Below are 25,917 nucleotides of genomic sequence, written 5' to 3'. Positions count from 1 at the left end.
TCCAGCACCAAGGAGATGCAGATAGGAGCCGCACAGCAGACTTCTAAGATTGCTCATAAATGCTTCTACAACATGGCTTGCTAGCCCAAACGGTACTAAGCAGTCGTAAAGATCCACGTGCTGGAAAGCAAGAGCTTTCCACCCCGAGGCCGTTGCCCGCTCCACGCGCTCACCCTTAGCAGCGTAAGAGCACAACACTCCTTTAGAGAAGCAGGTACAGGAGCACGGAGACAGGAATCTGCCCTACAAACACAACCTTCGAAAGCTGATCTTTTCAGTCCCTTCGTTTCTCATCGCAGCTCTCCTGACAGCAAACACTTACCAAGGCCACGTTAGAAGAGATTAATTACGTTATCACAAGAGAAAGTTAAGGTTCATGTCAGTCACCATGGGCAGTAAGTACACTCAGTAGTAACTACCAGAGGTAGGGGGGGTGATGAGACCGGTCTACCCAACTGACCATGGCCAAGAAGGTCAACTGCAGTTTGCCAAACCCAACATGTAGAGCTCGCCATCGGTGTCCAACCATCTCCACAAACACTAAAGGAAAAAAAAATAGCTTTTGCAGCAAGTGCTCGCTTTACAGCAAGTATGCCAGCTATGGGAATTCTCAGATAAGAGTATTTTCTCTACAAAACTGCCTTGCTTGCATGGTTGTACATATGCTAATCAGAAAGACTGCTGTAATCTGAAGAGAAAACAACTGCGTGAGGCAGAAACAAAAGAAGCCAAAGCATCGCTGTGAGAGAGATGCACATTAGGTGTGAATAGACACTGTGTGTTTGCACCTGAATGCCAATTAAACAGTAGAATACACAGAATTAGTGCAACACACACTCAGGCCACATTCGCTATGCTAACATAAGGCCTAATTCAACTCACAATTGTTTTAACCATTGTGCAAGAGCAGACAGATTCCAAATGGTAACCAGGATCTATGGATGGCAATCTGCTACTAAATTATGTTACTGAGAATAGAAAGAAAAAAAAATACAGACAGCACAATTAAAAGGAAGCCAGGAACTTAGCCTGGAGTTCTTCCAAAGCTCAAAGTGTCAACACTGAAAAAAAAAACAACCCAGAAGACTCCTCCAATTAAAGATTTTACACATGCATTACAGTGACCACATCAATTACCATATTTCTGATATTTATTCCCTATAAATTATTAATCTTTCTCTAAGATCCCCAACAAAATGAGAAACACGAGAGCTGATCACATAATACTCCTGTGAAATACAAAGAGTGCTTGATATGGGAAGCGATAAGTTTTCATCTAACACTTGGGCTCAGACGAAAGCCGCCTCAGGGAAGAAACACGAACGTCATCCAGCAAGGCACCGGAGGCCGACCAGGGCAGGCAGAGCCCCCTCGGACCAGGAAAGCTCAGCGCGAGCTGGAGCAGGCGCGGACAAGGGCTGCAGGACGAGAGCCTCTCTGGCAAGGCAGGCAGCGATACACAGTCCGGGGGTGAAAAGGGAGAAAATGATTGTGCTTCACCACATGACAGCAACATTCATAAAGACAAGAAGCTCTTTAGGAGCCAGGCTTGCTTTCTACAAGAAGAGATGGGTGTAAACTGCTTGCATGTTTATGCTAGAAATTACAAATCTTCTCGTCAAAATTGGGACAGCTTCCTAATTCAAGAAATGAGAGCAAACAGTCTCCTCGCCCGCTGCTGCGGCGGCCAGGCTCACGAGCAACCGCAGCAGCTCCTGCCCCGCGCACGCTGCGTTACAGTACGCTCACCCTGTACTTGGCACTTTGTTTTACCGTTACAGGGCAGATTTTGTTTCTGAACCAAATGAGATGTTTCTCTGTCATGTACCAGCACAATCCCCAACGCCACACAAAACTAAACAGAGGAAGTTTCTAGCCCCAGAGTCAAAAGGGCAAATACGCCAATTCAGCTCCGCAGGTCAGATGTTCTGGGTGAAAAGGTAGTTACCGAGCCAATAACACACTCTGAATCTGATTGTTTAATTTTTACACAAAAAGTGAGAGCTCAAAACGTTGACAGCTGGCACATTAGGATGATACAAATATCAATTATCGTATTAAAAAAAATCCTGAAGTTTCTTCCTAATCTAAGCAGCCAGGGATTCTGGTATTTCCCATGCAGCATCACCTTCCCTGCTGTGTAATTCCGCAATGTGCTCTCTTCTTCCTTATATTTCAGGAATAAGCAGAGGTGCAGAGTCTAGGAAGCAACTCGCTTCATCCAGGATGCAGCCTGCTTCATCCTGTGAAGTTTGCTCCAGTTCCAAAAGCTTCCATGGTCAGGATAATGCAGGTCTATGTTCATCAATCACAAGCTGCATTAAATATACCCCAAGGAGGAAACATTATATACTACTACACCTCCTTAGGAAGAGCTTCCCAAGCTCTTTGGAGTACATCTGCATGTTGGCCAGCCCACCTCTTACAGGAAGCAAATGAATCATCCACATCTGCAGGCTTTAAAAAAACCCAACAAACCCAGAAGTTTTCCAGGAAGGATGGAGATTCCTCCCTCTCCCCGGCTCCCATTTTCTGCTTTAAACTGAAGCCCACAGACAAGTCACTAAGACAAGATTGTACTTCAGCACGGGAAACCAGAGCAACTTTTACAACCTGTGGCACAAGGACAGAGGAGAGGCTTCTGACAGAAGTCGTATGCGGTAAGGACAAAACAAGCATGAAGAGGCGGTTCATTATGTACCATTTCCAGCCAGTTACACAACGGCGTAGTAACTCTAAATTTAGAAAATGTGGCTGTTTTGTCTCAAGACTAATGCTGTTTCAAGGAACTTGGACTCAGACACTGAACAGAAGCATGAATATTTCTTGCAATAGTCATGAGAATTATTCACTTGGATCAGATACGTAACCCACCTTCCAAGGAAAAAAAAACCACAACCAACTTCCATCTTCAAAAGCAGACAGAAGGGCAAAGCCAAAGGACAAACAGGGCCTTGCTGGAAACCTGATCAACTCCGAACAAAAACATTCAGCGGTGCCCCAGGCCCGCTCCCCTCAAACACCGAGAAGCAAAGGTGCGAGGCCAGCGGCAGCGCCGGCCGCTTGAGAGGGGCAGCAGCGCCCCACGCCGCGGGGGCCCAGGCCCCGGCCCCCCAGCAGCAGGGAAGGCAGAAGGGGCCGTTTTAGCGCCGTGTGGAGTAGAGCCGGACGAAGGAGAATACAAAGGCTCCTTGGTGATCAGCGCTACTCAAGCCCCAACTGTGTTTCAGCGTCGCCGCTGCCAACAATTTCACTGAGGACTGAGATCTAGGACCAGTTATTTAGCAATATATCTTGAGCCAAGAGGCCTGAAGCACCCACTTGACTCTCGAACACCGCTATGAACTACGTTAGCAGCCTACATCTAGGCTGCCCTTCACTGACTACATTTCTTTCTAACCCAGCCCTGCAAAACTCCCAGCTCGCTAGATTTATACCTAAACTAACTCTTAAAAATGCTAGGTTACTCAGTTTAGCTACTCACATCAGTAAAATCAAATCAAACTTGAGTTCCTCAATAGCAAGAGATACAGTATGCCATCTAATTTCCAAGCACCCCATTTTACACATATGCCGAATAACCAGCGTATTATGGTTTGGGGTGAGAATGATTTGCCCAGACAGAAGTCTCCGGCTATAGCCGCACTGAGCAACATCAGAAGTTTTTCCAGCATCCAGACAGCTCATGCTCTCCAGCCCCGATCAGAAAGGGTCAAACCGCGAAGGCACGGAGCACGCAGCAGGACACCACCAGGCCCCGGCAGCCCCGATGCAGGCTGTCCTACCCGGAGTCACCGGAGGGGGAACGTTTTTGTCACCTTTCCAACACGCACAGCCAAAGAGGCACTGCCACATCAGGGCCCGGAAAACGCTTTGAAGATGAAAAGTGCTACTTACTTGCTAAGTATTCTTATCAGCAGAGAAGCAGCACTGTTTTTTGCAACCAAAATGATTCATACGCAAAATTATTTTAGTCTCAAAGAAGTTACATCCTTTCAAAAGTAGGTAGAAAAATAAACTAATGGAACTGATGGAACTAATTCCAGCTCTCCCGGTATTAGCGTATTTCCCTAAGCAGAAGGGTCATCATCCACTGATGAATGAAAACCGTACCCAGTCACTTCAACAGGAACGATGCACCAGGAACTCCCAGCTTTGGGCTAAGAAACACAGTTAAAAGCCTTAAGCTCCTCATCTTTTCAGCTGGTGATTAAACAGCCCTCTTCACTTGATCGTCTCCAAACCCCTCCCTCACAAGCAGAAAAGCTAATAGCTTTACAGGCAGCAGTAAGAACAAACCACCGAGGCCGTGTTTGATATGCGCTGAATACAGAACCGCATGGTACCACTGCTGCAATCTTACGGTACAAAATGAATGCTGCTTAATGGACCACGGGCATAGCTACCCAGTTGCTCTTCAACTCAGGAGACTGTAACCAGAGGCTGTGAAGTGATACCACTGCAAATGCAAGCTGAGCAGGGTTTCCTTGTTTCAAATTTACTCCTGTGAATTAAATTTTTCCCTGGCCTGGAAGCTACAGCAAGACAGCGAGCGCTCCTGCCCTCTCCTAGCCCGCTTTCCTGCAAGCCCTTGGTCTCACCTCCTACCAGCGGCCTTCACGCTGCCCGTTCATTTCACAAAGTTACGGCACCAGCTGTTGAGGAAAGAAACCCAGGTCATGATTCTAAAGACAATGGCAAAAGCAGGGAACAGTGCAGCTTTGCAATCACAAAGAAGTCCAACTACCTGCCTAGAGCATCTAACACACCTCTGTAGCAGGGAGCTACCCCTTGAAAAACTGGGCAAATTATTTAAGACGTAGCTTGATGCGTCCCACTTTCAAGATCTCAGCATATATGCACAAAAAAACGTTTTCTATCTTGGCTTGCACCTGCTCCCCTTATATATTCAAGCAACCTTCTGCCCCACGCCAGAAGTTAATAGGGCAAGTCCAAAAAACCCCCTAAAACTAGAGTCTCATCGAGATACTGCTCTAGACACCGCTTCCACACATCTCTGTTCATTTGTAAACGTTTAGACCAGCGGGTCAGTAGATACGTGGTGCACGCTCGCAGCTCACAGCACCCAGGCATCAATACTATTTACCTTAAGTCTTCCCCATGACCTGAACTGCACTGCAGGCCCCTGCACAGCCACAGAGCTCCTCCGGTGCAACACGCACCTGACCAATGGAGAAGGATGAACAAAGCGTAAAGGTGATGTCATTTCTTTAAATAACAACCCAAAAAGCACAGCCTAGTGTACAGAGGTACAGATCTCTTAGTCTTAAAATCTGACCCCTCTCAACCCATGTTTTTGGCCTTGACCTACATGCCATATTCTGTAAGAGGGAGGAATTCCAGCTGCCGGTGCTTGCTCGATCTCTCTCTCCATTAAGCTGCTTTAAACCCTACACAATTAAGGGCAGAGGACAAATCTAACATCACCTGTACTTCCCCTCACCTCCCCGCACAAGCACATATCCAAGATACAATTATCACGTCCACCATCAATACATTTGTTCCCATCTACACCACGCTCTGAAGATTTCGGCCCAGTAAACGTCCACGGTTTCCACTTGGGCCGCTTCCATTGCCTGGTCCAAGCACTGCCCAAGGGCTGGGGCAGAGCGCGCAGCAGACACGACTCCGCATGCACACTCAAATGCACAAGGTAGGCAAGAATAGTCCTGAAACGCATAGTAAGAGATGCTTTCTATCAAGAAACACAGCCGGGCCCACAACGCACCTACCTGCCCGAAGCCGGGCTGTGTGTGCTCTGGCTTAGCACCTCGGGCACGGGATCCTCCGTACTCATCCAGTACGGACCAAAAAGAGCAATAAAACTGAAAGGACACCTGTCAGCTTGAAACTCAGGCACATCTGAAAGCGCTGCAGCTATTACAGTTATCAGTAACCCCCACCACCTCTACTGCCAAAACCACACGCTTTTCATAGTGCTCGATGTTTCTAATCGCCCCTTACAATCACTATCGCTCTGCCCCACGTAGTATCCTGCTCCTTTCCAGGAACACTCAACATTCAGACAGACAAAACCTCACCGATACCTGCCAAAGGTAAATCCCCCATCCAGCCCCAGGACCTCGCCATTAAGAGCAATTGACTTTTGCTGAAGTTTGTTACCTTTGCAAATTCAAGTTAGCAAAATATTTTGGTTTCAGCCATAAACACAAACATCTATTTAGCAGCCGAACAGTCAATAGCAAATGGAAAAAAACAACAAACATTACCATGGAGGCTCCTTATGGATTTTTTTTTGTTCCAGAAGATGGAGTTCGCATTCTCCTAACTTGCCACAGCTCTAAAGGTCTCGGAGCAGGACACACCAGCCAGGCGAGGTAGAGCCCGAACTGAGCTACAGGTCAAGTGCTCCAGAGCACAACACAAAAGAAGAAAGAAACCCCAGCCATCATCTCACATCTCTCGGTTCCAGGAAACTCAGGACCGATAACCTCAAAAGTGCAAAGATTTCAGACGAAAGCATTAGCTCCTGTGCTTACAGTGACCCATTTGGGTAAAACCCAGCACATGGTGGGAGGCAACAGTAGAGTGGAAAGAATGAGGCGGGTTTTTCCTAAAGTAGCATTTAGGAAGGTGTCATCACCTTCCGAGCCTTTGAAATCCCCCAAGTAATTAAACAGTCAAACAGCCAAACAAGAGGAGGCTTTTAGCTTCGCAAGCGCCAATTATTTCCCAGCACCAACACAGATGCTGAACATTAAAAATAGCGTCTTTCCTCTGAAGAGAGCAGAGGAGCTGAGGACAGCTGCCATAAGCAAGCAAGACCTTGCCCCAAAAAAGCAACTGTCAAAGCTTCTGCCATTTAACTTCACTGAAGACTCTTCAGCCAAAAAAAGTAACTTTATAAAATTGCTTAAAGCCGCTTCTCTGCAGAAGCCTGCACTGGAGCTGCATCACATCAGCAAAGAAAAACTTGTATGAGAAAGCTGCAGCAAAATGCCTCGCTCGCACAGGTATTTCAAAGCCCGTCGCGGGCTTTGATTGACTCCTTCCAAAGCTTCTCGTGCACATTAGTTTGTTTACTAGTCCTAAGAGCATTACTAATGTAGCTTCTTTTTTTTTAAGCTATACCAGCACATTGAAAGTGAGTGCACCGTGGCGGAGAGCATGTCACAAAACCAGCTTGCGTGGGGAAAGGTTTTGTCCATTTTAAAAATAGCACTGCTGTCTAGATTCGGAATAGTTATAATTAACTGCTTAGCCCAGGTGGCCACTTGCGACTCCTGAATTATCAATGCTGTACACAAAGCAATTCTCTACACAGTAAGAGCGTACACTATTTAGTACTCCCGAGATTTCCATACTGCGGGTTGTGCCGGATTCCACTTTTGCTGTAAAATATTAATGATGATCCCCAAGTCCACATTGCAAGAGCCAAACAAATCAAAGTAAAATGGGGGACTGACTCAAGGGTACGTCACCTTGCAATGGGTACTCACAGGATGGAAAGGTCACCCATTAAAGCGGTTCTGTTTTACACAGAACTGCAAAAATTCCAGTAAGCCTTTTCTCTTCTCCTGTCTCTTAACGGCTACAAACATCAGGTGGTTTCAAAGAACCCCCCTGGGAGACTAACTGAAATGTCAGATGCAAGAAGAGGGTTAGATATAGTTTCCTCACGCAATAAAACCCAGTATTAATAGTTTATCGGCATTGAATTTGTGTGCTGCAACAAAACTAGAGTTCTGCACTGGGACCAGCATCTCCTCACGGCTCCCGAGGGACCCTGCCCGTGCCAGGCAGAGCCACCCCTCCTCACCTGCCGTGACGGACCTACGCTGCTCCGCCGCGCTTCCAGGCGGTGAACTTTGAGGATGGAAGATTTGTAAGGCGCTCTGTTCTCATCCCTCAACTGCAAACAGGTTCCACAGAGTCACTAGCTAGGATTAACATCGGAAGAGCACAGGCTGGTGGGCTGGGATCCCAGCAGCGAGGGCTGAGAGTGGCTGTAAAGGGACAGGGGGAAAACACAGACCTTCGGTAAAAGGGAATATTTCCTTCTCCTAGAGTATAAGCACAGAAAGACCGCAACTTGAAAGTTTAGGTCACAGCAGTAACTACACAGCAGAATTCAGACAAGAAATAAAATATTCATTAAAATCTTGAAATGATGTGAGTGTACCATCTTCAGAAACTTCTCCTGCAACCTTATATTCATGATTCGATATTTGAGGTCAAGAAATTATAGCAGTGAAGGGTGGGAAGGAGCAGAAGGGCTGTGTGGGATGAAGCAGAGTTGAATTCATAGACGGACTTGTGCAGATAACATCAGACAACTTCCAGCTAAGAAGCTGATCAGCCACCGGATTATGTCTGAGGAGCCCTGATAGTTTGAATCTGTCTCCAAAGCAAAGCTGAATGCAGTAAGAGAGCCATCCGCACCACGCCGTATCCTGGACCTTACAAAACAAAAGGCTGCTGAAAACTTCCAAAAAAATTGCACCTTGACTCCTAGGGCAATCGTGGGGCCTACAGGGTCCCCCACAGGTGAATCAATCAGCACCGCGCGTGCACACCACAGCATCACACCAAGACGCCAGCGCAAGCGTTTGGTCCCCGAGGCGGACACAGAGCAGGAGGCAGGGAACGGAGGCAGGGAACTCGGCCGGCTGAAGGCCTTTAGATAAGGTGCTGCAATACAGCACCTGCGCTTCCCATGTCCCCCGCTGCAGAAGAGGCCTATCTGCCTGGCACAGGCTTTGTGAGAATTAAAGGTGGCAGAGAGCTCTGAGGCTTTCAGATGAGAGGCAGGAGGAAGGGTAACAGCATTTTACAGCACCCTATGAGCCTTACTAATATCTAATATGTTCAAACATTTTTGTAAAGTCCCCAAAGGCAGCTCAAGTGTGCAGCAGGAATGCTAACCTACAGCTGAGAAAGCCTGAAATTAAAATTCAGCTGGGTCTCAAGTACTCCTGCTAATTTGTTAGAAAAAGCATCAAGTGCTCACACCAGTTTGCAGTACTTTCACAACGGGAGTCACAAATTGCATCTAGCCTTCAAACAGCACCATGAAGACAGGAGAGATGGCTTTAGCCATAGAAGAGGAACCGCGCTTCAGGTTTGTTGGGTCCGGCAAAGACATGGATGGCAAACGTATTTGGAAAGGGAAGCTTTCTGCTTCCAGGACTGCTTGAGCTTTACAATGTTCAGCACCAATCATCTCCCAGTGTTTTGAATGGGGAAAGTAGTCACGGAAGGCAGGAAAGGAGCACACAGAGCCAGAGGGTAACAAATCCTGGCTCTTCTTTTATTCACATCATTGTCACGATACCGCTAATGACTATCAGGGCAGGAATCAAAGGCAGGAATGCACTCGGACACCTCACTTATTCGGCTGGAGGAGCTGGTGGGGCTTTGTACCAAATGCTAGCTCTATTTCAAGAGAAAGTTTCTATTACTTATTAACATCAGTGATCGCGTGCTTGGGTTTAAGTGGCAGTCTGCCTACCGTTTCCAACGGGAAAGAGCAACAGCAAGCACCAAACTTCTAGAAGCAACAGTAAAAGTAATCAGCCTACCTATTCCCTAGCCGAAAAAAAATTATTTAACTGCCCATAGTTTAAAGAAAAGAGGAAAGCTCTAGGGTTATAATCGGGTACAGAAAGCTGCTTTTGACCTTTGCACTGGGAGCTGAAGGTGCTGTTTCACTACCCTCAGAATTTGCAACAACTTTATTTCTCCCTTTCCTCGGTTACAACACTCGCTCTATCTGATAAATGCGCCAGGGTTCATAGATCTTAAAGTGCTTGATGAACAGGAGACAGACAGGCACCCAGCCTCCTACGTGAAAGCAGGACCTCACATACAGAACAGGCGCGCGGTGGCACGAGATGGGGCTAGTGAAAGCTCCGGCCCCAGCAGCACCTTTACCCTCTGCCCATCGCAGAATTAAGAGCTCAGGGAAATAAAAGGTAATAAAAGGAAATAAAAGGGTGCAACAAGCACCCTCTTGAATCCACAGTTTGGCTGCCACCAGGACAGGTTAACGTTTTTAAGGACTTCAAACAAGAATCTCACACCCAAAGATGCTAGAGAGTCAGAGCCACAGCCAGAAGACGTAACCTGCAGATAACGGCAGGCAACAGCACCCAAAAGCCAGCAAACTTTAGGCCCAGGACAGCCACGCGGTGCCGACGGTTCGCACCCCTCCCAGCGCGGACAACGCGGGCACGCCAGGCTGACCTGGCGGGTTCTCACACACCGGTGTAAGGCAAAAAGGGCTGGGTCAGCGGACAGCTAAAAAACCTGATTATCACCACAAAATTAGAAGTCCCGCAACACGTTTCCAATGGCATCAGATTTGTTTTTAGCAACCCCAAGCTGCAGTGCAGATCATACACAATGCCTCTCAATTTTGTTAGCGGGCAGCTTTTCAAATGGAAAAATCAATAGGATAAGTACACCTAAATTCCTCAGGCACTTAGGAAACGGCTCCCCAGGTTCTATTATCCAAGCAGTAAAGACGCCCACACCAGAGGAGAAGGACCACGAGAAGGACAGACAGACCAACCGTTTATTTACATAACTGATTCCTGATCCTCCCCAGTCTAGCTTCTTCTAACATTGCAAAGGGTGCAGTTACCAAGCAACTAAAGTCAGAGCTAGCACTTCTGGATTTGGGAACCCAATAACAACTCCTAAGTCCATGTTTATTCACCCAAATTGAGGCGGCTTTGTTTAGATACTGAAAACCACACTCAACTTGGGACAAATTTTTGCTGCAACAGCAGATGAAGATTTTATTGGAAGGCTGCAGTGATTGAATTGTGCTTCTTTGGAGAAGGCAGGCTTTTTTTTTTTTTTTTTAAGGTAGAAATACATCATGTGGCAATATCTCTTCTGAATACCTGTTTTCATTTTCCTTATCTCCAACCGGTCACGTGTCTAATGACACTACCACCTAAATTTAGCTCATTCTGTGCATCATACCGATGCCTGTAGGACTGCAACACACCTTCCTCCCTCCCAGTCTCCCCTCTCTCCTGTGGCGTGCGGGGCCGATCGGCAAAGCCGACGGCAGGGCCAGGCTTTCGCCTGCCGCCCCAGAAGAGCGCTCGCAGCCGCTCCGCCGCAAGGACAGCGCAGGCCGCCTGTTCTCTTCGGTGCAACGCCCATTCCTCCAGGCCCCTTTGTGCTATATTACAGTGCCCCCTCTCTCGCTTTTGTCTCCCTACTGTCCGTCAGTCTGCGCCAATCCCCACGCCAGGCGAACTTTGGGAAGCGGGGATATTCTCACGCAGGCCGGCGCCGTGTGGCTCTTCAGCTGCAATTGAGAGGTCACCGATTTACGTACGCCCCGTCAGCGCGGGGGTAAACGCTCACGTAAACAAGGGCAGATCCAAACCACGGCCACTCGCCGCTGCAATCTGTACCTGGCCGCGGTTTCCCTGCTGGCTCCCCTAAAGGAGGCGATGGCGATGCCGTGCGGCACAGGCAGGGGCAGCGGCCCCGGCCGTACGAGGGGCCCGGCTGGGACCAGCCTCGCAGGCCTCCGCTCCGGCCGCCGAACCCCAGCGGAGCGGCCGGGCTCCGCCGCCCGCGCCCGGCAGGAGCGCGACGGAGGTCGGGGAAGGGGTTTCGCCCTGCGGAGGGCACCGGCCGCCAACCCCCGCGCTCGGGCCGGGGCCACACGGGGAGAGGAGCGGAGCGGCCGGGCGCCGCGGCCGGCGGGAGGGGAGGGGAGCGGAGGGGCCGGAGCCCCGCGCAGCGGCGGGCCGCGCAGGCCCCTGCCCCGGGAGGCCTCCAAGGCGGAGCCCCGGCCTCGCAGCCGGGCCCCCGGCGGGACACACACGCAGGCCCAGCGGAGGCCGAGCCAGGCGGCGGGCGGCCCCCCGGCGGGGGGCGGCGGTGCCGCGGCCGCCCCGGTTACCTTGGTCTCCTTGACGTGCTGCTTGATGCCCTCCGGGTACCACTGCACCCGCACGTAGCCCCGCCGCAGCGGGCTGGCGCGGCCCTCCTCCGCCCCGCCGGCCCCGGGGCCTCCCGACTCGGAGCCTCCCGAGCTGGCGGCGCCGCCGCCGCCGCCGGTCCCGCGTCCGCCGCCGCCGCCGCCCTCCTCCTCCTCCGAATCCGAGTCCTCGCCGTGGATGAGGCGCACCAGGCCGAACCGCACCGAGCCCCGGTAGCGGCCCGACACCAGGTCGTGGGAGAAGAGGAGGCGCTGCGAACCGCCCGGCGGGGCCGGCAGGGGCAGGGCCGGGGCCGGGGCGGCGGGGGCCGGGGCGGCGGGGGCCGGGGCCGCCTCAGCGGGCTGTTCCGCCATGGCGCCGGGCAGAGCGGGAGAGCGCGCGGCCGCCGGCGCAGGCTGGGGGAGGGGAGGGGCGGCGCGGGCCGCGCGCAAGTAACGGCCCGGGGGCGGGGCCCGGCGGAGGGACACGCCCACCCCGCGCCACGCCCAGCGGGAGGGGGGGGCGGCAGGGGGCGGGTCCGGGCCTGGCACCGGGGGCTGCACGGCATCGTCCCGGGGCCCCGGTCACCGGGGGCTGCACGGCACTGTCCCGGGGTCCTCAGTCACGGGGGGGCTGCACTGCATCGTCCCCAGAGCCCCAGTCATGGGGGGGCTGCACAGCATAGTCCCGGGGCCCTGGTCATGGGGGGCTGCACGGCATCATCCTGGAGTCCCCCGCAGTCATGGGGGGCTGCACGGCATCGTCCCTGGGGTCCCTTTCATGGGGGGCTGCACGGCATCGTCCCCAGGGCCCCAGTCATGGGGGGCTGCATGGCATCGTGCCCAGGGTCACAGCCACGGGGGGCTGCACGGCATCGTCCCCGGGCCATCATCCACGGGTCCACAGTCACCGGGGGGCAGAGATGTCCCCAGCCCCGGTGCTCCGCTGGAGTGGCCGATGGGTCTCGCCATCGCAACCCGGCTGCGGGTACCTGCAGGAGGAGGGGGCACAAAGCCCCCCCACTGCCCCCCCCACTGCCCCCCGGGCCCCCTGCCCTGCCGAGGCGGCCGCCCCGGCACCCCCACCGCCCCTTGCTGCGAGGTGCTCTCCGGCCGACAGCAAAGCCCGGTCTTGATTTTACAGCTGCTAGAAGCCCTCATTAGGGCGTGCAAATGATCCAAATATTTGGCTTCAGGGACTCTAATGTTGGGTTTTTTCCCCTCTATCTGCAGAGATTTTTGAAATAAAATGGTTTCTTGAGCAGGTCCCACTGCTCGGGCAGGTGAAGGGCTAAAGGAACCCAAACCAGCCTTTGCTGCCTGTCCTTCACCCAACGTTATCCTGTCTCTTCACTCCGCAGCTCTCCCCACCTGCGCAGCGCTGGCTGGAATATCGGGAAAATGCCCCAGATCCTCAGCCTGACTTCTTCTGCCGCAGGAAAACCCCAGGAGCGGCAGAGCAGCCTTTTCCCTCTTTCCCCCTCCCTCCCACCAGCCGCTGCTCTGCCGGGCCGGATCAGCCAGCTGGCTGTCATTGCGCCTTCCGAGGGTTCTCCTTTTAGGAAAAGCGATGGGGATAAAGGTCTGCCCGTGCTCTCCTCCGGGATTCACCACCCCAGAGGGAGCAGGGGCCCTCTCCTCACTCCTGCTGGGATTTTCCAACCTTGCAAATGGCCCTGGAACCCCGGGCAGAGGCCGGGGCAGACGGGTGGTGCGTGGGTGAGGGGTGCGCTGGGCGCCGGCGGCATTTCAGCTCTGCCCGGCGCCCCGGCTCTCCCGAGGCGTGGGCGGCGGGGCAGCAGGAGCTCTAAGTGATGGAGAAGTACAAATTATTCCCGTCCTGCCTCCAAATCAGGGAGCTGCAGGCAGTGCAAGCGCTCTCAGCGCCTGCCTTCCCCCGGGCCCCGGGTCAGCCTGACCTCCATGCCGGCATTTAATGACTTGCTACAGCATCATTTTAATCAGAGGGATATCATGTTGACGTGGTTCCCTGCTGAAGCGTTTCTCAGCATCCAGCCCAGGGATAAGGACCAGACTAGAGCTAAAAGGGACCATTGGGTGGGAAAACAGCAGCATACCCTTGGGGAAAGACAGTTTAAATATCCACTCCGTGCCACTTGGTTACCCGGCTGTTTACAGGGATGTGCTTCTGGGAGCACAGACCTCTGTCCACAAGCCGTGACCTCTGAGCCATGACTCGTGGAGCACGCCAAGTGCCTCGGGCACGAGGATTTCGCCCTCCGCCCGCGGCCGTGCTGGCGCGGGGAGCGCAGCACACCTCCCCAGCCCACCTGGAACCGGGGCGAGGTGCCGGCCTCCCTCCCTCTGAAGCCAGGGATAACGGTGCCTTTGTGGGAACAGGATCAGGCCTTTGGGATGGGGAGAGGGTGCCCTCTGGCTCCACTGGAGTTGGCGGCATGTTCTTCCCAAGGTTTCAAAGCACAGCTTTATCCAGCATGGCGATGCTTCTCATCATCTCCTTAATGCACATCATAACAGCCGCTAATAAAATATAGATACACGTAATGGGCATAATCGTGTGTGTAGATGGAAACTCTCCCTCTTCAGAGCAATTACGTGCTGAAGAGCAGCGGTGGGGTTGCAGGTAGCCACAAATAGCCACGCAAACAATCGCATTATACAACCGGCCGGGCTCACGGCAGGGGGATTTTAATGGGGACAAGTCAGGGCTGTTTGCTCGTTAGCAGGCGCTGAGCCGGGTGTGTTTTTGCGCCGTGATCCCAGCTGGGGCTCTGACGTGCTTCCATCGGGAAGTGGCGCTGAAGGAGAACTCATGGCTTTTCCAGGGCAGAGCAGCCCGGGGACCAGACTGCCACAGCGCTGGCGTGCTTTGGGCACGTTACAGTCCCTGGGTGTCGAAAGGAGCGTCTCCCGTTCAACAAGCCAGGCTGTTCGGATCTCCACTGAGCGACCTCAGCAAGTCAGACCACCCTGCAACACACTAAGGCAAACCCAAGCAGCATTTTGTGTGCATGACTTTTTTTTGGGACTGATTCAGCAGGAGGCCTTGAATGCGCAGGACTTCTGCAAAGTGACACACACCGAGCAACTTCCCGCCCTGTTTAGGGACAATTCCTGATGTTCGGCTGTTTCGGGAAGCCCTGACTCTTGGCAGGAGAGCATCCTCCCTGCAAGCAGGCTGCTCGTGGGACCTAACCGCCCTACCTGCCTCTGTGCCAAGGGACTGGTGCGAAGCAAGACCTGTCCTTCCTCCCTGAGACCCCGCTGGTGTTGGGTGCACCTTGCGTGGGGCATCTTTGCACAGGTCCTGTGGGGGTGAAGGGACAGGTGCCGGGATGCCCGTAGGGTACCAGGGTGCCCGCAGGGTGCCGGGGTGCCCGCAGGGTGCTGGGATGCCTGCTGGGTACCAAGGATACCTGCAGGGTGCCGGGGTGCCCACAGGGTACTGGGACGCTCATGGGGTGCCCGCAGGGGGCCGGGGATGCCTGCAGAGTGCCAGGATGCCCGGAGGGTACTGGGATGGAGGCAGGGTACCAGGGTGCCCGCAGGGTGCCAGATGCTCACAGGGTGCCAGGGATGCCTGCAGGGTACCAGGATGCCCGCAGGGTGCTGGAATGCCTGCAGGGTGCCTGCAGAGTGCTGGGATGCCCGCAGGCTGCCAGGGTGCCCACAGGATGCCCGCAGGGTACCGGGGTGCCTGCAGGTGCTGGGATGCCCGCGGAGTGCTGGGGATGCCCAGAGGGTACCAGGACGCTCGCAAGGTACCAGCTGTCCACAGGTCCCGGGATGCCTGCAGGGTACCTGTGGGTGCTGGGTGTCCAGAGGGTACTGGGATGCCTGCAGCGCGCCGGGGATGCCCAGAGGGTACCAGGATGCCCGCAGGTACCGGACTCCCGCGGGTCCCGGACGCCCGCAGGTACCGGACTCCCGCGGGTACTGGACTCCCGCGGGTCCCGGACGCCCGCGGGTACCGGACGCCCGCGGGTACCGGACTCCCGCAGGTACCGGACTCCCGCGGGTCCCGGACTCCCGCGGGTACCGGACGCCCGCGGGTACCGGACTCCCGCGGGTACCGGACGCCCGCGGGTACCGGACTCCCGCAGGTACCGGACTCCCGCGGGTCCCGGACGCCCGCAGGTACCGGACTCCCGCCGGTCCCGGACGCCCGCGGGTCCCGGACTCCCGCGGGTACCGGACGCCCGCGGGTCCCGGACTCCCGCGGGTACCGGACGCCCGCGGGTCCCGGCGCGCGGTGCCGGTGCCGGCTGCGGCGGGGCTCTGGTGCCCCCTCGTGGGCTGCCGCCTCCCGCCGCCGCGCAGGGCCGGGCCGGGGCTTTGCGGGCCCGCAGCTCGGCAGCCCCCGCGCAGCCGCCGGCCGCAGCGCTCCCAGCGCCGCGGCTCCGCTGCGGCCCCTCCTCGCCAGGCCCGCCGCGGTTTTCTTCTTTTGCTGCTTCCCCCGCAGCCGTGTGCTGGGCCGCCCCAGCAGCTGCTCGGAAGAGCTGGTGCCTTCAGGAAAAGTAGTTCGGAGCAGCAGTTTGCCGCTCTGTTCCCGGGGGATGACTGCAGACCTTCCCACAGGGCCAGGGTGGGACTTCAGGGTGCGAGTTTATCGCCATCGTGCAGGCAAACAGCTTAGCAGGACTCGCTGCGTCCTGATCGCATCGGGGAACAGAAATACTAGCAAGTGATGCAGCAGACAGCAATCTTTCGTCCTGTCTCGGTGAGGCCAGCAAATCTCCCGAGGCTGGGGGGGGGAAGCCTCTCCCCTGCGAGAGGGGCCCTAGCAGCGCCCGGTGCCCCCAGCCGCACGGGACCACCCAGCCCTTCGCTGCCCGCGTGTGCTGCCCTGCCCCAACACCTCCGGCCCTCCCCACAAATGGCCTCAGCATGGCGTCACCTTGTGTACCTATCACTTCATGCAAGCGCACTCCTCCTCCGTCCCTCCTCTCGTCCTCTTCGCACACACCAAGACCTTACAGATCCCTGACGAGGCTGGTCCGGGCCCGGCCCTGCTCCGGGATGCAGGATCTGGCGTCCCCGCAGGTGGCATCTGGTCCCCAGCCCTCTCCAAGGGGTCACCCTGGCTCCCAGCAGCAGCGTGCCAGCGCTGTAAGAAGCAGGGTGCCCCAGCAGCACATCACCCAGCCGCCACGTCCCAGTCAGAACTGGATCTAAACTGCCTGGAGGTCTGGGAGCAGTGGGTGGGGGCTGCCTCTGCCAGACTCCTTCCCGCCCCGCTCTTCCCAGAGGAGCCCCTGCAGCCCCCGCTGAACCCCATCCTCCTTCCTCCCGGGAATTGTGCCACGAGTGGCCGTGACCTAGTTACAAACTGCCACAGCCCAGCGGAGCGAAGGAAAGGAGGCTAATCGCCGCCAGCGCCTGCGCCCCGGGGAGCGGATGAACGAGGTCCCTGCCGGTCCCCGTCCCCTGCCTCCTGCTTTTGGCCGAGGTTGCCCTGGCCAAGCGGACACGGGTGGAACCGTGCCCCAAGCTATTTGTGCTCTTTCCTCAAAGGCCCACGTAGAGGAGCGCCGAGGCACGCCAGCCCTGTGAAGGCGTGTGCTGATCCAGCGCGGGTCCAAGCCTGTTTCTGCGGAGCACCACTGGGATCCCAAACAAGCTGTGAAGCGGCATCCCGTCATCCCTCCCCAGCTCCCTGTGACTGCGGCGGAGGGATCAGCCCTGCGCCCTCGCGGAGGAGCCATCAGCTGCACTGATGGGCCAAAGGGAATATGCCAGAGGAAATCCACGTATGTGAACATTCGCATATTATATATACGGTACATACATGGGCATTTCAGAGCAGGGAGCAGAACCAGCCCCGCTAAGCTCTATTCAGAGCCTGGCTGCCGTCCGTAGGAGCCCTGCAGTGCTATTTCAAAAGAGCATCAGCTCACAGGCTCCTAAGCCGCACCGAGTGCCCCGCTCCAGCGGCGAGGCTGGAGGCACGCTGGCTTCGCGGGACCTGCTGGCGATCTGGAACTGCTCTCGGCAGCACGAGGGGAGCGCTGGGGATAGAAGCAGCAGGCAGCCAGCCCGGCAAGGGCTGGGAAAACCCAGTATGTCCAAAGAGCCGCATCCTGCCGTGAAGTTACAGCAAGGACGAGCACTCGCACGCTGCCGGTCCGCAGCAGCTGATGAAGAGGCAGGAGAGAAGAGGGAACGAAGTCAGAGCCCGCGGCTGGCCTTGCAGCAACACCAAACTGCAGAGCCCTGCTGCCACCCCGTTACGCCATTGCCAGGAGAAAAGCGTCACCCTCTTGGGTACGTGGGTCCCCACGGGGGAAGGTGTAAAACAGGGGTGTAAGCAGAGCATCCAGCTTGGAAATTGTGTGAGTAATTACGCAAGTTTGGGAGAGAAACCCCCCGATGGTGCCACGCGGGGGAGGACCCTGATGCCACCTGCGTCCCTGGTGGGGGTGGCCCTTGAGGCCAAGGGACTGCGAAGGCTGCAGCCGCCAGAAGCAGCTGAATCCCCCTGCGCACCGGGATAACCGGGCACGGCGGCGGGGACGGGGGCAGAGCTCGGCACAGCTGAGGAGCCCCTGGGCTGCGCGCGTGTCACTGCATTCCCAAGTCCTGGCGGAGCGGGGGATGAGTCGCGATTCATCTGCCCGCCACGTGCCACCCCTCGCCGCAGACCCTCCCCAGAGATAATTGCTGTCCTCCTGAGCGGGCACCCCACCAGAGGGACCAGCCTGCCCGCGGGGCCAGAGTGACAGCTCGGGGCTCTTTGAAGATGCTGAGAGAGCTGCTAAATATGTAAATCTCAGCACGCTGCTGCGGCTCTCATTTAATGGAGTTTCTGACCCTCTGCAGCTGTGTAGGAGCAGGGGGAGCCGGACCCAGCTAAAACCCCCAAGAGCAGCATCCCTGCTTGACTCTTCCAGCCACAGGCCAGCCCCTGCTCTGCTGGGCTGAGATGTCATGGCTGGGAGTTGCTCTGAAATGCCATTTCTGAAGAGCAAAAAGCTGCTGGGTCATATTTCTGGTTTGACTCCATGAAAAAAACTTGAAAGGGGGAGGTAAGGGTGCAGCCCCAGGTCACTTTGCCCACAGCTGGGAACTAAAGCAGGTCCTGAGCTCCCCTGGAAATGTCTCCGGTGGAGCAAAGCCAGCTCTGCCCCCGGTGCCGGCTTTCTTTCAGGCCTGCATCTGGTTGATGATGCCAACATTTTTTAATTATTCTTTTTGCTGACCTTCCCAGTCATTTCCTTTCCAGGAGCTCACGCCTGCGATAATCCCCCTTTTATTGCACAGGTCCTGGTGGGGACAAACAGTGCTGGCTTTGCCTGTCCAGTTTCTTATCTAATGGCTCCTAGGGACCATGGGCTGCGCGGGGCAGAGATGCTTGGTCTTTGGAGTAAGGTCCTTGGGGCAGAAACCTTAGGTCTGGCCCCCCATCCTACAAGAAGCCAGCCGGTTCCCCCGAGGCACTTCCCACAGCCCAAGCCCCAGGGACGATCACGCCTGGCACAGCCAGCAGCCTCCTCACCCTCGGCACGGAGCAAGCTCATCCACGCTGGACAGGGCTGCCTTCAGCTCCTGCGGGCTCCCGATGCCCTCAGAGAGGTCTGCATCAGGCACGGTACGTTGCTCTCCTTTCCCAGCTAAGGCCGCTGCTCTCCCTGCCCGGCCGGCAGCGGGGACTCAGCGCGGAGCAATCAGCTAAATGCTTTATCCCTCTGCAGGCAGTCATGCCGGGGGGGGGGGGAATAAAAGCCTGATGGGATCCTTTTGCTGGCCCGTCACCTTAAAGCCTCTCACCTCTCCCTGTCTTTCATCGGGACTATAAACTCCTTAGGATGTCATCACGTGCCCCGTAAACAACAAATATATAAGCAAGGGCTGCGGAGGGTGCGGCAGACAAAGAGGAGGGGAGGCAGAACCCGGGTCCTCCTCTCCTGCCGGCTGCGAGGCAGCGCCAGCGGAGCCAGCCGGGCGCAGGAGCGGCGCGGGGTCCCCGTCCGGTAAGCACCCACCTTTCCGTGGCATCCCGGTGTACCGACAGCCTTGGGGCCAGCTGGCGGTCCCCAGGCCACTGCGACTTGCCAGCCCCAGTATCCCAGGCTGGGGGAATTGCCCCAGCGGGGAGGGAGGTTGGAGCACGGAGCTTAGCTTGCCTGAAAAATGACCCTGGTGGAGGCAAGAGCGTGACTCTCATCACAGCCCCATCCCATCCCTAGGCTGCCAACACACGCTATCGAAACCTGGGTGTAGTAGGGACCCTTCTCATGGAAACCCTCTGTGTTTGGGGTGTGGGATGAACTTGCGCTCTTTTGCAAAGAATATTTGCCTTCAGAACTGGGTGGATAACTCCTTGCTACCAACTCATTTAGAAATACAAGCTCCAAATCCAGGTAGACATTCCTAACAATAAAAAGATGTCGTTAGGGGGTACTGCGGACTTGCCTCTTTATTTACGTGTGAGCATCTCTACGGACCATGCGGATGCTTTGGTCTCTAGTGCACAAACACAAGTGGGGGGAAAAATTTACAGAGCAAGCTTTTAGTAGGCTGCTACATATGCACAAGTGTATCGGGCTTGTCTCAGGCAGGTCTGGTAAGGAGCTACAGCACAAAATTTAGCCTGGGGTATAAGTGCCTTGAGCAATACTCCGGAGGCTGTGTTGGAGCACGGGAGACGGAGGTCTTGAGCCAGGGAGAGAGGATTTTCCTCCTCGTTCTGGTCCTCGCTTACTCGGTGACCTGGGGTGAGTTTCCTTCGCCTCTGCAGGTCAGATGCTCCCCGGGTGTAACGGTGCTGCCGGTACCCCCGCGGCCCCGCACACCCGGGTCGGCTGCGGGGACGGGCTGGGGAGCGCGGCCGGTTCCTCTGCGCTCTGCAGGCTGCGCGTATCCCCCCTGCAGAAGACTTTTGCATCTGCAGGGAGCTGAAAAGCAAAGCAAAAAGTTCATTTCCAGAAAACAAACACAAATATATCAGCCCTCCAGCTGTTGCCAGAAATAAAGTGCCAGAGGGGAAAAAATACAAGGAAAAGAAGCTAAGGAGCAGCCTTTCCCTGTCGTGACTTCTGCTCCGGGCTGCTGCTGGTTGGGTCTCAAGAAATTTCTAAAATTAGCTGGAGGGATCTGACTCCCCTTTCCCGGTCATCGCTGACGGGAGCTGAGCAGCCGCTCACACAAGAGGCCTTGAGCCCCCCGCAGCTCTGGGCACGTCCTCGCAGAGGCTTTCCCGCTTGGAGGATGCGGGGCAGGGCCTCGCTCTTGGCAGCGACCCGGCCAACGGCGGCTGTCGGCGGGCAAACCTCCTGCTCCGTGATTCCCACCGCAGCCGAAACGCCAGCGCTGCCCGAGCCCGTACTCAGCTGGCCGCTCTGCCCTGGCGTCCCCGCACAGCCCTCCCCGGGCCCGACCCAGCAGCATCCCCAACTGCTGGGCACTCAGCACCACCCAGGATCAAACCACCATTGCATTTTCTAGGTGCCCAGAGCCTACCCTCTTGCCTGCTCTGGGATTTATCCAGGTGGATGAGCCCCCGATCCAATTAGCTGGATGAGGAGTTCCAGAAGATTTCATAACAAGCTCTACAAACCCTACAACCCCCCCAGCACCCCGCTCTCCCCTCCAGCTCTCCCACCCCTTTACTTCCCTCGACGTCGCTCCCAGGAGCACGAACCACCCGTTCCCAGCACCATCCCAGTTAGTCCTTGGTGACTGGAACCAACATTGGGGATGCTAAACAATTCCCCTGCCAAAGAAACCCCCTCTCCCTGATGGCCCTGATCCCTTAGATACATATCCACCGCCAAACCAGCAATTCATTGGAAATAGTTCACGACAACACTCCGTCTCGCCTCAGACTGGGTAAAACAGGGGTTTCCAGCAGCCAGCCCTCGGCATTTCAGGTGGAAAATTCCCAGCTTGTACCAGTTCTGCCCTGCGCAATGTTTGTGCTGGTAATGCTTGTGTTTCTATAAATCCTATTAGCTGGAGGCAAGCCTATAATTAGCAGGGAAAGCCAGCACCTCTCAAACAATAATCAAAAATGACCTGGCTTCACAGCAAATTGCCTGAATATTGGGCTGAGCAGGGACGGACGGATGGCTCCCGGAGCAATTCCCACTATTTCTGCCTGTGGGCTGCCTGTACTTAGTGAAGTTATTTGCTCAGTTTATGGTTCTCTTTGGATTTATTAACTTGGTTTGCTCGCAGATGAAACCAGAGGCTGATGCTACAGGCTCTGATCCAGGTTGAGGGATTTGGCCAGGCCGTGCAGGACGGGTGCTGCTGGACGAGCTCGGGGGCCGGTGACCCGAGGGCTCCGGGGTCCCACGTCGCAGGCGGCACGTCCCGGGGTGGGCTGTGCCTGGTGGGACCGCGCCACGGCAGGGGGCAAAGCCTGGGGACACCTCACCCAGGCAGGGTGCCCGAGGCTTGTGGTCGCAGGCACCCGCTCGCCCCGCCACGGACCCACCTCAGCTCTGTCTGCGAGCGTGGATGTGACCCAGGAGCGCGACAGGGGCTGAGCTGTGCCGCTTACCCGCTGAGCGAGCCGGGAAAGGCAGTAAATCCTGGCAGCTCTGGCTGCCCGACGTGTCCGTGCCGGGGCAGCGCGGTACATGCGGGGTAGCCTGGCACTGACCTCTTGCTCGCACACAGCCATGCAGTACCACCAACGCGAGAGGGTCACGGGGAACTTTTACCCAGAGAGGCTTATTTCCCAGCCTCGTGGCTTCCTGCAGCCACATCCCACCCTGCCTGGCCCCGGGGCAGCGGCTGGACTTGCCCCAGGGCTCTCCTGCCCGACCCACTGCCTGGCTTTGCTGTGGGTTGGGAGATGCTGGGCAGGGTGCTCAGCCCCACGCCTGCTCCCCCTGCTCCAGCTCTGCCACCCCTGTCCCTGCTCCGTCCCCCCACCCAGACCCCTAAGCTGGGCTCTCGTCCCCCTGGTCTGTGGGTTTGCTACAAGCACCAGCCCCAGCGCACAGCGATGGCAGAGCGGCAATGGGGTCACTGGGGGCGGGCATTTGCTCTATATACACATACGCGCCTATGTATAGGAAAAGAGTGGCAAGCAGCCTAATCCTGTGCGTGACCAACAGGTATTTTCGGCGCTAAGAGTGCTGGAGGAGATTGGCTGAAATACAGGGTGCCGTGCCGCCGGCGGGGCTGGGAGCTGGCAGAGGCTGCCCCGAGCAGAGGGAGCGGTGGGAAGCAGGGCAGGAGGAGGAGGAGGATGTCGGCGCTCAGCGCGTTGCCTTTCCTGAAGCCGGTTCACCTGAGGTCCCCCCGGAGCTCGCCCGGGGGCCCGCGCCGCCACACGCTGCCCGCCAGCGAGTTCCGCTGCCTCAGCCCCGAGGACGCCGTCAGCGTGTTCGAGATCGAGCGGGAAGGTAAGGGGCTGCCTGGGGAGGTCCTGCCTGCTGGCACCAGCTGGAGAGGCCCCGGCCCTTCCCTCCACCGGTCCCCCGTGCTCCTTGGGGCGCACCGTGGCGGCAAACGCCCCACGCACGCCCTTGCGGGTGGCGAGGGAGGGAGCCGGCGGCCGCGACCGGTGGCCAGGCCACCACGGGCTCCCTAACGAGGCTGCCATCAAGGAGCTGCCCCAGCTGCCTGGGGTGGGGATGGTGGGAGGCGACCCCGGAGCAGGACCAGGCGAGTGGGGAGCAGCTCTCCCAAAACAGCCCTGCCAGAGGCGAGCGGCCAGGAGAGGGGGAAGGCGGGAGGAAGGGCACCGTGCTCAGCCTCCGATTGCCCAGGGGCACTGTGAGATGCACCCCCGGCAGCCTCCCCCCTCCCCTCCATCCCTGGCACCCCCGGCTCCCCTCACTCGGACTCACCCGGCCCGTTTCTCCTCCTCTCCGAAGGGCGAGGGCAGCCGGGGAGATGCCAGGAGGGAGGGTTCAGCTCAGCACCCGCTGCTGTAGCCCTGGGATCAGCGACGAGAGCGGGGAGCCGGTCCCTGGGCCGTGGGGGGCTGCCTCTGAGGAGCAGAGCTGCTCCCTGGAGCCGTCCTGTCCCTTCAGCCCCCGCAGGCAGCAGCACACACGCCGTCTCTCCCCATCGCACCCCGCTTTCCCCCCTGCACCAGTGCCGGGGGGCTGCCCGGGTCCCCTCGCTGTGCTCACCCCCGCCCCCCTCCAGCCTTTATCTCCGTCTCTGGGGACTGTCCCCTCCACCTGGACGAGATCCGCCACTTTCTGAACCTGTGCCCGGAGCTCTCCCTCGGCTGGTTTGAGGAAGGGCGGCTCGTGGCGTTCATCATCGGCTCCCTCTGGGACCAGGACAGGCTCAGCCAGGTAAGAGCCAGACCCCGGTCTTCCCAGCCCGTGTGCTGGGAAAGGCACTGCCGGAGCCTGGGGACGAGAGAAGCTCCCAGGGCCCCGAGGCCACTCACCACTCTTCTCCCAAGACTAATTGCTTCAGGGCTGCTCTGGTGGAAATGAACTTTCTCATTAACTAATTTTACTGATGCTGTTAAAAAATACGCTCAGTAATTCGCCACAACATCCATTTAAAAATTAAAAACCCTACAGGGATGATGTGGGGAGGGGAGGGGGGAAGGCACCGGGACCCTTCTCCCTTTGGGAGAGGACGCGGACCCTGGTTCGTTGGGGTGGGGAACCAAGACACGTGCAGGCTGGGCCCCCCGGCCACGCTGACGCCCGTTCCCCCCACGGCAGGCGGCGCTGACCCTGCACAAGCCGCGGGGCACGGCGGTGCACATCCACGTGCTGGCCGTGCACCGCACCTTCCGGCAGCAGGGCAAGGGCTCCATCCTCATGTGGCGGTACCTGCAGTACCTGCGGTGCCTGCCCTTCGCCAGGCGCGCCCTGCTCATGTGCGAAGATTTCCTCGTGCCCTTCTACCAGAAGTGCGGGTTCGAGGCGCTGGGTCCCTGCGAGGTGACGGTGGGGGAGCTGGCCTTCATCGAGATGCAGCATCCCGTGCGGGGACATGCCTTCATGCGCAGGAACAGCGGGTGCTGAGCCCCCGCCGGTCCAGCCCCGGCGGGGGGCTGGAGAGAGGCTGCGACCCCTTTCCATCCCCACCCCAGCTACACATCTGCCCCGGCGGGCCCTGGCTACAGCTGCTCCCTCTGCCACATCTGCCTTCCAGCCGGGAGATCGGCCCCGTCCCATCCCAGCCCTGCGGGGCTGGGGACAAAAAGATCTCCCCCCCGGCCCTGCTGGAAGCACCGACCCCTCGGTCTCTGCTTTAGCCGGGGCTGTGCCGGCAAGCCTGGCTGGGCCGGAGGGCCGCGTGCCCACCGGGATGGGCAGGCTTTGCTCTAGGAGCAGCTGCGGGGCTCCGCTGATATAAGGGTGCTGACAGCCACGGTTTGCTGAAACACCCAGCGGAGCCCGTACGTGCACGGGCCCCCAGCCCTGCACCCCCTCCCACCACCACCAGTGAAGCACACCCCGGCCAAGCCCTCCCTGAGCAGCCCCCAGAGCAGGCAGGGGGCCCGGCAGCCGCCCCCCTGCCCGCAGACCCCCCCAGACCCCTTGGCGCCCAGCCCACAGCCACCCCAGCCACACGTTGCAGAGCCTCCCTGGGGGGCCAGTCCAAACCAGTCCCCCCACACCAGACCCACGACCAGCCCAGGACAAACCTTCTGCAAATGCCTCGGGCTGTCGTGAAGTAGCAAATAAAGCCGTGGCGGTGGTTTTCTACGCAGCCCGTGTGTGTTCCTGCCCCGCTCCATCACCTCGCCGCGACAGCCGGAGGGAGGGCGCCAGCCAGCACAACAGGAGCCATCCAAGACCCCTCGGGGCATCTCAGCTTCGGGGGAGATGGGGCAAACCCAGCCCCGGGCCATTCGAGGAAGGGTGGGATACAGGCAGGGGTGGCTCTGCCCTCAGGCAGGGTCAGGAGGCTCCGTGGGTCTTTTTGGTCCAGGCATTTGGCTTCCCCCTCTGCTCGAGACCCTCCAGCCCCTGTCCCTCTCCCGGGGCAGGGCTTGAGGGGTACCGGGACAGCGCAGCCCTGCACGGCAGCGCCCCAGCCCCAGGCACTCCCAGACCATCACCAAAACA

The 25,917-nt window shown here is 57.2% G+C and overlaps 2 protein-coding genes across 2 annotated transcripts in view; one reads left to right on the top strand and one right to left on the bottom strand.

Annotated features, from left to right (window-relative positions):
* Nucleotides 1-12,307, bottom strand: part of UBE2O (ubiquitin conjugating enzyme E2 O) — a gene marked incomplete at its 5' end in the record, with an annotated part of 63,594 nt that extends 51,287 nt beyond the window's left edge. The window contains one exon of the mRNA XM_082326920.1: nucleotides 11,915-12,307. Coding sequence (XP_082183046.1) covers nucleotides 11,915-12,307 — 393 coding nt within the window. The remainder of the gene's footprint in view (nucleotides 1-11,914) is intronic.
* Nucleotides 12,308-23,114: 10,807 nt separating this feature from the next.
* On the top strand, nucleotides 23,115-24,867 carry AANAT (aralkylamine N-acetyltransferase; the record flags this gene model as incomplete). Its single annotated transcript, XM_082326457.1, has 3 exons — nucleotides 23,115-23,271; nucleotides 24,023-24,177; nucleotides 24,562-24,867. 3 exons carry the CDS (start codon nucleotides 23,115-23,117, stop codon nucleotides 24,865-24,867), a joined length of 618 nt encoding a protein of 205 aa, XP_082182583.1.
* Between the last annotated feature and the right edge of the window lie 1,050 nt (nucleotides 24,868-25,917).

Source organism: Platalea leucorodia, assembly GCF_965183815.1.
Source record: "Platalea leucorodia genome assembly, chromosome: 14".
Classification (NCBI taxonomy): Eukaryota; Metazoa; Chordata; class Aves; order Pelecaniformes; family Threskiornithidae; genus Platalea; species Platalea leucorodia.
This window is presented reverse-complemented; position numbering and strand designations above follow the sequence as displayed.